At 28.8% G+C, this 12,729-nt stretch overlaps 1 protein-coding gene across 1 annotated transcript; it reads left to right on the plus strand.

Moving 5' to 3' along the window:
• Positions 1-338: 338 nt before the first annotated feature.
• On the plus strand, positions 339-2,266 carry LOC107422361 (UDP-glucuronate 4-epimerase 6). The gene has a single exon (XM_016031800.4). It carries the CDS (start codon positions 443-445, stop codon positions 1,844-1,846), a length of 1,404 nt encoding a protein of 467 aa, XP_015887286.2. The 5' UTR covers positions 339-442; the 3' UTR covers positions 1,847-2,266.
• Positions 2,267-12,729: the final 10,463 nt, after the last annotated feature.

Genomic DNA, 12,729 nt, shown 5'->3' on the forward strand with positions numbered 1-12,729 from the left:
GGCCGTGTGTTTTTTTTTCAAAGTTTTCAACCCATTTAGCTGGCATTTTTCCATTAAAATAAATATATTTTATATATATATATATTTATATATAAATATTAATTACGACGAGGGTATGCTGGTAATAATTTCAACAATCAAGGGTTAAATATAAAAGTTATTATTAGCCATATTTTGGAGACCACTTTCCATCTGTAAGATAGCGAAGCGAGTTAAGAAGGAAAAAGAAAGTGGTCTCCAACCAACACCAACCTTTCTCTCTCTACATTTTGGCCCCACCATTTTCGCTCTGTAACCCCCCCTTCCATCTTCCTCTCTCTCCTTTATATTGATGTTTACACGCTCTTCTCAGCTTCAGGGCTCAAACTTCATCTCAGCTCTCACACAGACTCATTTTTGAGCCCTTTTATCTCTCTTCCTCATCTTTCTCTCACTGAAAAAAATGTTGGGTAAGCACGGAAGCAATTCAACAATGGCTTCTTCTCCGCCAGACACAAGCAAAACCATCAAGCTTGAACGCTATAACAGCTATCTCCGACGAGTTAACAGCACGAAGCTTCTCAATGCTTCTTCCAAACTGCTTTTCCGAGCAACCCTTTTGGTCGCTTTGGTTCTAATCTTCTTTTTCACATTCAATTACCCACCACTCTCAGATAATTCCGGTCATCACCACCTCCATACCCACCACAATTTCCTCTCCTCCGCTTTTTATGGCTCCGGCGCCGGCGGAGCAGCATGGGAAAAACAAGTCCGGCATTCATCGACTCCTCGGAGACCCAACGGAATGTCGATTCTGGTAACCGGAGCCGCCGGGTTCGTCGGAGCTCATTGTTCTTTGGCTTTGAAAAAGAGAGGAGATGGAGTTCTGGGACTCGATAATTTCAACGACTACTACGACCCGTCGTTGAAGCGAGCGAGGCAAGCGCTTTTAGCAAAACACCAAATTTTCATCGTTGATGGCGATCTGAACGACGGGCCGTTGCTATCGAAGCTATTCGACGTCGTTCCGTTCACTCATATCCTCCACTTGGCCGCTCAAGCCGGCGTTCGATACGCAATGCAAAACCCCCAATCTTATGTGAGTTCCAACATTGCCGGCTTCGTCAACCTCCTCGAGATCGCCAAAGCCGCCAACCCTCAGCCCGCCATTGTTTGGGCCTCGTCGAGCTCTGTCTACGGCCTCAACACCGAGAATCCATTCTCCGAGCTCCACAGAACCGATCAGCCGGCGAGTCTCTACGCAGCCACGAAAAAAGCCGGCGAGGAGATCGCTCACACTTACAACCACATCTACGGACTCTCCCTCACCGGACTCAGATTCTTCACCGTGTACGGACCTTGGGGGAGACCAGACATGGCGTACTTCTTCTTCACCAAGGACATCTTGCAGGGAAAGACCATTGATATTTACCAGACGCAGGACGATAAAGAGGTGGCGCGTGACTTCACGTACATCGATGACGTCGTGAAGGGATGTCTCGGAGCTCTCGATACGGCGGAGAAGAGCACCGGAAGTGGAGGCAAGAAGAGAGGTCCGGCTCAGCTGAGGGTTTACAACCTCGGGAACACATCGCCGGTGCCGGTCGGGAAATTGGTGGCGATTCTCGAAGGGCTGTTGAACACGAAAGCGAAGAAGCACGTGATCAAGATGCCGCGAAACGGCGACGTTCCGTTCACGCATGCGAATGTGAGCTTGGCTTATAGGGATTTCGGGTACAAACCCACCACGGACTTGGCTACTGGACTGAGAAAGTTCGTTAAGTGGTATGTTAGTTATTATGGTATTCAATCGAGGGTAAAAAAGGGAAATAATATCCAGCCTGGTCATCCCGAAGATTCGGCTTGATTATCATCATCACCACATGGGTTTTTTTTTTCTTTTTTCTTTTTCCTTTTTGTTTATTTCCTAAAATTTTTAATTTTTGTTGAAAATTCTGCTCTTTTTTTTTTTTTTTTTTGGGTGGTGGGGGTTTAAGTTATTGTTGTGGTCCTCCATGTATTGGATCAAAAATTGTTAATGTTCTTGTTGTAGCATATAGATATATAAACTTGATATAGAAGAAGAAGAAGATAAAGAAGAAGAAATGGGAAAAAAAAATGGCTTAGGAAGAAGTAAAGTGTAGATCTGTAAACAGGGTGGAGGAAAGAAGGTGTAATAACATGGTGGGGTCTACTTAAAAAGAGGAAGTAGATCTCAGCCATTTGATTTTATATGAAAAAGAAGAAAATGAAAAAAAAAAAAAAATTGTGATTTGATCAACAAAAATGATGAGATATCTCAAGAATCTTCTTTTTTGTGCCTTTATTAAATTTTTATTTTTCTTTGCATTCATTCTCATTTATGATTTCCCTTTTTTCCTTTGCCCTCTGTTTTTTCTTGAGTTATAATAATTAGTTTTACTTTTTGGATTGCAAGAGTCAAGAGGGTAAAAATGTTATATAATTTCTTTTTTCTTTACTCTTTTGGAATATGCTTTTTAATGAAGAAAAATACAAGGATGGCATATCTATAAAAATTATCTACTAGATTTTATTGAGCAATTTATATTGAATATGTATATATAGATATGGGTCATTATCGGCAAAAGAACATTATAACATATGTGTAAAATGTAAGGTCTTGGAAAATTTTAACATCTTTTCTGGTCAAATCTGTGTTGTTCATTGAGGAAGGAAAGGTGATTCTTAATCATTATTGAAAAGAATTTGGGTAATAATTACTATGTAGCAAAAGAGAGAGAAATTGGAAAAAGAAAAAAACCAATAGGAAAAAAAAAAGGGGGAATTTTGGGTAGTTATTTATTTGTTTTTGGTCTAAAGGAAGGGAATTTTGAGTATTTATATCTGAATTGAAATGAAAAAGACACTTATGGTATGAGGATTTCAATGGGGAAAGGGTTACAGGAAGTTTCTTTGTATGGTACATATGGAAGTGATTTTATATAATTTTTTTAGGGGTACGTATAAATGCACATGATTTCATGATCCACATTTTCTTTTTCTATTAATATTTATTTTTTATACATATATTTTTTTTTCTTAACTTACATTATCTACAGTGTTCTACATGGTTGCACATGATTGATAAATTCGGAAAATTATTATTTTATCTTCTTATGTGTACATTGATTCTTTTTATCAGTGTTTTTATTTTTCTTGTCTAGAATCATATATATTTGGTTTTTTTTTTAAGGAAAATAATATATATATTTGGTTAAATAAAAAAAATGTTTTACACAATATTGTCTTGCATTTTCTTTCCCAAGGAAATTACCATAAAATAATTTTTAATTTTAAGAAAGAGTTGTTGTCATATTCTAATTACACACTCTTAGTTAATTAATTAATTTTGTTCTTCTATATGGATATATGAGTAAATTTGAATAGCTAGGTTTTTCTTTCTTTTAAAGCTTTCACATCACGTACCTTTTTTTCACATGATATTTAGAGGATTTAAGATAGGAAATAATTGTAAGTCATTTTCAAGAACCAGAAATTTCATAATTCTCCTACTGAAGCTTAACTCATACTATACTTGAGCAGCATAAAAAAATACAAGTTAAAAGGTAAATATTTTTTAATCTTCAAGAAAAATATTATTTTTTCACACAAGTGATGATCAATATGGCGCGGTTCCACCACAAGTGAAATGATAATTATTAATACATTTTTTTTTCAATATAGATTTTTAATTTATTTTAATGTTAGCTTTACTCGATTTTTGAAGCATATGAAGCTTGATCATATGTTTTTTGTCACCATAACATTATATAAAATCATCTTATTTTTCTTGAAAAAATCATTTGAATACATATATTTTCATATTTTTCCGAATTTTCAATTAATCAATGTAATTAGTTCTCATTGGGCTGTCCCAACTAGAAATAATTTGACGGTGATAACTTTAAATATTAATTTTTCCATTTCTAATTTATCAAAAAAAAAAAAAACTAATTGCTGTCATATATGTACATATTATATTTCGTTATTATATTTTGTAGCACTCCTAATATGAATACATGTAAATAAATAAAATACAGTATAAAAAATAACCTCTTAGAAATTTTTGTACGAATTAAATAATTACGATTATGTGCACTCCCTATATAAGATCAGCCTCAATTGTATTCAAATATCATATAGTTGTGTTTCCATATTAACAACAAAATTAATTTTTTAAGTGGACAAAATAATACTCACTTTGGATGCCAAAAACAACAATACATAACCCAATTATAATTGTCTAACTTTACAGGTATGCAATACTTGTGGGACAAGAAATCTCAAAGAGCAACATATACCCTCCTTTTCATGTACCCCATTGCATTTTAGGATTAATTGAAATAAATATATCTCTCATCTATTTTTTTATATATATATTTTTTTCATATTTTTGAAAAAAGATCCTATCTCCCACTATAAGAATATCTATATGCCATTAGCAAATGAAAAAAAAAAAAAATCTGTGTTAATTATTAGAAAGTGAAGTGGATCATTAATATATATTATGTATATATTTGATAAAATATAATATGTGTATATATATATATATATAGATGTTGTTATCAAGTATTTATGTGCCTGCATGAGTCATTGATTCAACAAGATAGTCCAACATCCTACAATTATAGTCGGGTAACGTCTCAATTTTTATTTTTATTTTTAAAATGATAAAAGCTACTTAAGTATTTTTCCTTATGATTAAAAAGTATTTTACTTATATATTTGTGTGTGTATATATATATTTAACTAGTCAAGTATCTAATGCTTGTTCAAAAAAAAAAAAAAAGGGGGGGGGGGGGGGATTTTAATGGAAATAAATTCAATTTTTTTTTTCAAAACAATATTATTTTCTTAAAAAAAATATCATTTCTTATTTCATATATACCTTGTTTTTTTGGTTGAAAATATACGTTAATCGACTTGCCAAAAAAAGAAAAAATACTTTAGTCTTTACTTGTTCTTCTAGGCTTGATCCAATTGCACTTTCAATGATTTTGTTTATTATTTAAAACCATTTTCTTGTTTTTTTAATTAATCTTATAACACCCTTAGATGTAAATTTGCTTTATTTGGAGAAAACAGTATGCTATCATTATCATTATTTTTTTCTCATGTTATAATAATTTTAACTATAATAGGAAAAGGGGTGTGTCTAGAACACATCATACTTCACCTCACGGGTAGTAGATCTAACTCACTTAACAGAGAAAATAATGATTGACTATTAAATTTTAGTATGCAATTAAAATTTGGATTAATTGTACTTTAGTATTATTGATTTGTAAGATTTTATGATTTAAATTCTCAACTTTTAAAAGTAACGATTTAAATTTTTAATTTTTCAATTTGAAAATTGATAACAAATCTTTATAAGAAATTATTTCTATAATAGAATAAAAGTAATGGAGTCTGTGAAGAAAGATATTAGAGAGTTAATTGTGGACAAAACTGTTACTGATTTGTTTGGCTAAATTGGGGATTTGATTAATCTGCAACAAATTAAAAAATTGAGGGTTTAAATAGCTAGTTTTGAAAATTGATGTCTAAATCACAAAAGCTTTAAAGTTATAGATATCAAAGTCTAAGTAAACCTTAAAATTTATCATATTAAACAACTTTAGCAATTGTAGTATGTATAAGTCTTTTTGGAGATGGTTTAATAACTAAACTAAAATTAATGAGATAGTATTAGTAAAGTACAAGAAAATTAATACTAATAAAATATATAAAATTTATAATAACCCATGAATTATACAAGACAAGTTTTCAAGTTTGATCACTTTCATCATGTATAGTATAATTAATTATGCATTAGCAATGAAAAGGATCTAAAATCAGATAATTAAGATCGGAGTCTTTGTGGTGCTTGTCTATTATCTAAGTTGAAACCAAAAGATCAATTCCTTGATAGGAAATGGATGATAGAGGTATCTCAGATCCAACAAGGTGTAACATAACCCAAGTCAATAAATTGATGTAAACAACATTAGTTTTTAGTTTTAGGGTTAGAGCATAAGACTTCAACCTATGAAGAAGCCATACATGATATATATGTGTGTGTGCGCGTCTGTATTTATATCTGGTACTCATTGAAACCATGCTTACCTCTTGGATATATAGCATCTCCTTTGGCATTTGTTGATTGGCATCTTCTCCATAACTTGCAAATTTTGACTTTATGGGTCATCTAATTCTATATAATAATTAGAATTCCATGAAGGATCCACTTCAAAAATAAGAAAATTATATATCTATATATAATATTTTATACTTTCTGTTTTGTGGGTTAGTGGCTCCAAGTCTTAGACTTCATCACCAAACTACAAAACATGGATGTTGTAGGTAATTGTCCACTAGTAGTTGAAGACAAGTTTCCACATTTGACTATATATTAGGATATTCTAATCTAAAAAGAACTATAATAAAATTTCTATCATATTGATTCGATGGTAAAAATTTTCTCTTTCAACTCTTAAATTGTTTAAAATATTAAGATTTAAAAATATATTTTTTTTATTATTTAGAATCTTACAGAGTTCATTTTGTCCACATAAAATTTTAATATATTAATAAATCTATATTTAATTTTTTTTAAAAAACATAAATTTTGATTATTAATTGAATTATAACATTTAATGTTATTTAATAGTTATTGAAGGAACACTTGATGCCAAAATTATCGAGTTGATATAATATGATATATATATATATATATATATATATGTATGTTATTAAATGTTTGAACGGAATTCCATTATTAAATTGAATGTGTCATTATTTGGTATTTGGCTTTTGCTTATTTTTAATTTCTAGTCTAAAATTGTTTCTTTACTTGTAAAGTTTTATAAAAGAAATCGATGTCAAATATTGTGGGAATGGTAGCTTCAATTTTAATTATTTGATACTTGCTTTTAAGATCATGCCTGAAATAAATAAAAAGAATACAAGTTCAATATGCCAACAACCACCTAATTCCTTCATCCATACTACCCTCCAATTGTTTATTACTGTTATTTTTTATGAAAAATAATTCATGTAATTTTTCTCTATGGTTTTTGTTTTTGACAAATTAACCTAACTTTCTATATATTTGTTTTAAAAAATTAATAAATTTGTCTACATATGTGTTTCCCTAAATTATATATTGTCTTCCATGAAATTTGTTTTTGAATTAGTAAATCAAGGCACATTGAATTTACAGATAAAAAAATAATTTAAGTAAAATTTTGAATTAATTACATTTTGATATCTTTAACATTTAAAATTTTACAATTTAAACCCTTAATTTTAAAATATAGTAATTTAGGCTCTCAGTTTTTTAATTTGTTATAAATTGGTTCAAGTTTTAGTTTTGGTCAAAAAATATGGTAATATAGTTTTGCCAAAAAACTTATAAAAGAATATGTGAGGAAAAAGATTATAATTTCAATTAATGAAAAGAAAACCAAAATCGTTAGCACTTTATTTGATAAAAATTAAAAATTAGATCAATCTACAACAAATATATAAATTAAAGATCTAAATTATTATATACTCCTGGGAATTATTCTTATGATTTGGACTTATAAATAAAAACAGTTCCATAATGTAGTTTACTTTTATATATACTGTAGATATTCGAATTTGGTATACATAAGAATATGAAATCAAGGCCAAATTCATATTGTTGAAATAAATTTTGAGACTTGCAAAACTATATCATTGTTAAAATCTGGAAGAAACATAAGCACTAATAATTAGAAGAAACATAACCAATAATGATAATATAACGAATTAACTTCACCACAATAATTTCATTTTTTTATTGAACAAAAACACGGTGGAATATGTATTTTGCCCAAACATCATTATCTTCAAGCTAGAAGTACATAGTCTTACATCAATATTCCGAATCAAGCCCACAAGTTGGGGAGGAATTCGTGGAAAAGTTGTCAAACCCATGACGGCATTGACATGGACATATAGTGCTTCCCAGTCTGTAGCATCTTTTTGGCTCCTAAATTTAAAATTTAAAATTATTATTAATAAATTTTACCACATGACTATGAAGTTGACCTAATTTGTTTATTAGTGCTTTTTTTTTTTTTTTTTTTTTTTTTGGGTCTAGGGAGACTTCTGTTTATTATTTTAATTAATTAAAATTCATCGAAAATGAATGCCAAGGTCCTTGAAGTACAAACATGGTCGGTGTGTAAATAAAAATATACAACTTGCAGCTTCTCTGTAATTTTTTTTTTATATATTTTTATTCAAAATGCAAAAACATTTATTAGACTATATATATATAGATTATAAGAGATAGAATCCACGTAGGAAAGTCTACAAATTTTGAACCAATTGCCATTTGCACTCATGATTCCATGAGTACCGGTCTTTGCATTTCCAAAACAATTAAAAGCAATTTTAATTTGGGGAAATTAAATAAATTATATAAAAGGAAAGATTAGACAAAGATAAGTTGACAATTTGGATACAGACTCAAAAATATAATATTATATTGTGTTATTAATACCTATATAACAAACGAGTAAACGTAGGCGTAGAGTACATATATATTGGGATTTGGATTTTTATGAAGTCAAAATGTGTAACCCAATTTTTATTAAAACGATTAATAAATTGAATGAACACCCACCAAAATAATATAAATTGAAAAAATCTTTGTAAAATAATAAATTGATAAAAATTGGTGTCATTTTCAAGAATTTCATGGACCATCCAAGTAAGGGAAGGGAATATCAAGCTGAGACATGAAGTGCTTTTTGGCTTGTAGTAAGATACTTCTTTTGTTAGGTACAAGTTTGAAATTCTAATTTCTAATAAAATATAATATATATATATATATATATATCAGTTTTTGTATGGAAAACTTAATTTATCTAGTTTTTAAGATTTTAAATTCTGACACTATATTAAATTATTATTGATTTTAAAAATTTAAATTCATAGAATATGAGTTTATTATATAGATCAAATTGTGTTTAGCATGTACCACCCAATATCCAACAGTAATGACCAATAACAAATATTTGTTTTACAATTCGAGGAGAAAATATGTTTTACCCACTCTCTGCTTTCTAACCTAATTTTTTCCACTTTTAAAATGCATAATGAGAAAAGAGACAAAATAACTTCCTCTGAATTTTTTGGGTCCTTTTAAAATTAGGTACATTTGTAATCACCGTCTTTTGGAAGAAAATTTACCACTTAATTAATTGATTTTTTATATAATTTTCTGGCAATTCAGTAGCGTTGTCAAGGATTTTTATATTTGCTTTCTCACCTGCATCTGAATTTTAAAATCAGAAAATAGTTAATCAAGTTTTAAACTTTTGAACTATAAGCAAATACGTTTAATTAATTTTCCATTCAGAGCTAATTGATAAATTGATTAACTTGGCTAGTTGGCTTTGTAGTAAAGGAAACATTTTCTAATTAATTTAAAGAAAAGCTGTTCTACGATTGAATAATTAATTTTCAAATTTTCTTACACATCTTTAACTGTCTTTCTATGATTGCTGTTAAAAACAGCTTTTTTATACAATGATTAATTTATTACTTCAATGCATACTCGTATAATTTGTATATATATGGCGTAAAGTCGCAGGCTTATTATATTTTAAAAATAATTCTGTATTCAAGTAAATAATACCATATCTTAGCTTCGACAAAAAGCAAGACTTAGTGTGGGAAAACAATGACTAAAAAAGCAATATGTATATTCTTTACTTTTAATCTTCTAATGGCAGTGCAATAAGTACTTTATTTTAATTTTCAAATAGGTGGGTATAGAAGTATCTTCGATACTCGTTGGAAGCTAAAATCAAGTCAAACATATAGAAAAAAATAAAAAATAAAAAAAATTAATACAAGGAAATCGAGGTTATCTATATATATATATATATATATATACGATATGTTATATGAATCACTCTATGTTTTGGATCAATCAGAATGAGAATTCCTATACAATAAGTTGTTTCTTTAGGTTTGGAATTAGAATGAAAATGGGATTTGGTTTCCATTTAGATGTTCTTTTTCTAATTAACTTGTCAAGAAAATGAAATTAAATTTAATCAACTTTAGTATGAAAGTATATAATTAAGTTTAAAAAGAATTTAAATTTAAAATAGAATAGGTGAATCGTATTATAGTCAAGAATGAAATTTTAATACCAATTATTATTTTTATTATTTTTTGTTTTACAACTTAGAGAAAAGGGGATTTTCATCCGGGGTCATGCCTACAAACACATTAACACGGATTACTAAAAGCAAGTTTTATAATTAAAATTTCTAAATCTGAAATAATAATTCAAATAGATAAAGTTATAAAAGGCCAGTTTGATCCATGTCTCACCGTACTCTACCATCTAAGAGCACACAACATTTAGATAAGTGTGGTAGTTCCATTGGTAAGAGCACCGCCATCCAATTGGGTTCAAGTCTATTAGGAGGTAAGGGATGCTTGGGGCATAGGCAAAAAAAAAAAAAAAAAGAAGAGCACACAACATTTAATTGGATTATGTACCATCCTCGTCAATATGACAAGCATATCCTTCAAACTATAGTAGCCAATCATAATAAAACTACCTTACATTAATGATATTTAGATATTATACATATATATATATATATATATATATTCATTTACTAACTACAACGAAATTAATAATTGAAAATAAAAAATCTACATTATATAACAACTTATAATTCTATTTACTACATTAATATATAGTTCCCCTTGTATTGTCAAGAACATGTTCCTATTTTATGATAAAAGGCATGCTACCATGGCCATTTTGGTATCTCACAACTTCAATTAAAAATGTAAAATAAAAAAATTTAGAAAGAAGCAGCAATCATTTGCACCAAAAAAAAAAAAAAAAAATTACTAAGGTTTTCATTATGAAGTGTGAGCGCATCTTGCCCTCAAATATTATATATAAAATATTATCTTTTCGATAATCGACCCTAAATTGACTTATAAACCAATTAAGCCCTAGTTTTACTATCGTTGAAGGGCATTAAGCATGCAAAAACAACCTCTACTATAACTAGGAGACCCTTTAAGAGGATGAAATTCCCATGATATAATATATATCCATGTAAAAAGAAAAAGAAAAAAAAATTGAGATAAGCTTGAAAGGAGTCTTTATCAGTCACTTTATATTTCATGCACAAAATAATATAATGCAAAGACTTAAGTGAAGGGATACTCGAAAAGAAAGTGAACTTGTTTGATTGTGGAAGAATAATTGGAGCACAGTTTGAGGGATAAAGACTTGGGAACCACCCATGTTCATATAAGACCCCACTTTAGCATAATCCCGAACCAGTTTTTTTTTTTTTTCCTTCATTTTATGATATTTCCATTTGTCTTATTATTTGACCAATTTCCATAAATATACCATCCCTATGTCCTGCTTACCGACACTTTGAGGGCAAAATTTCAATAGCACCAAAAATATTGGCGGCATATACATATGTATATAACAAACAACTATGCTTAGATAGGCCTAGATAAATAAGTAGGACTTGACTCTAAGATTACTGAGCTAATAATCAAGATAAACGGTTGATTGGACTGTTAGTGCTGCCTTCGAGCGGTGTCCTCCTCCCCTTCATATAGAGATTCATAGTTCGAAGATATAATACTTAAAATATTGAAAATATAATATATCAACGATAAAAAATTTTAAAACTTTATCTTTATCCCATTATTTTTAAAGTTTATATTAATCTAAGATAAAATTCATCTCCATTATGAGATTATTTTACTATGCAGTGCCTTTTTTTTTAGTAATCTTTTTGCTATACTTGTTCCTTAGTATTTCATTCCAAATGTTTTTTATTTTAAAAAAACTTGAAACTAAAGTTTCTTATTTCATAGTAGAAATTCAACATTATAAAAGTTCTAAACCACAAACTAAATTTTATTATTTTTTTTCTTATTTATTAATTATATATATCTATATATATATAAATATATATACTCCAAGTTAAATTGAACTTATAGTTTTAAACTTTAGTTTCGAGCTTCGGTCCTCCTAAAAATAACAAAACATGAACTTGTTCTGTTTGCTTTGTTGAGCACGAATCCTAGGCAAACTTTGAATCCTAGAAAAACTTTGAAATTGAGTCTAGGCAGTCATGAAACTAGAATTCACATATTTTGAAATTTGAATTATAATATGAATACAAGTTTATATTAGTAATTTTTTTGGGGGAAAAAAAAAAAAAATAGTATAGTAGACATTTGAAACGAAATTGTTATTGAATAAATTTGTCGACTCATAAGTACGAAGCAACAGAGAATGACCACAAACGGGCCCAAATTGAAGTTTGGATGTGGTGGGTTATAGGGTCCAATACCAATTTTTTTGGGCTCTAAATATAATTATGCTCTCTTCTCCAATTCTGGTTTGGGTTTTTGTTTTTGTTTTTGTTTATTATACACCTTAAAAAAGTTTTATTTGTAATATATTTATTTATATTTAAAAAATTATTATAAAAATAATCTTCTTTTCTCTTTCCTCAATCTTATTAAAATAAATCATATATTAAAAAACAATTAAAATAATTGAAATGAATATATAAAAACAATCAAATAGATTATTTTTTGATTAAAATAAAATAGATAATTTAAGTAAAAATGTTGGTAGAATTATAATTATTTGAAAAAGAGGGGGTATATTACAAATGCGTGTTCAAAAAAGTATACATT

The sequence above is a fragment of the Ziziphus jujuba genome, chromosome 3, assembly GCF_031755915.1.
Source record: "Ziziphus jujuba cultivar Dongzao chromosome 3, ASM3175591v1".
In the NCBI taxonomy this organism is placed as follows: domain Eukaryota; kingdom Viridiplantae; phylum Streptophyta; class Magnoliopsida; order Rosales; family Rhamnaceae; genus Ziziphus; species Ziziphus jujuba.

Bases quoted from the DNA above. Each gene is read 5' to 3' on its own strand.
- LOC107422361 (XM_016031800.4), top strand. From the start codon at position 443: ATGTTGGGTAAGCACGGAAGCAATTCAACAATGGCTTCTTCTCCGCCA.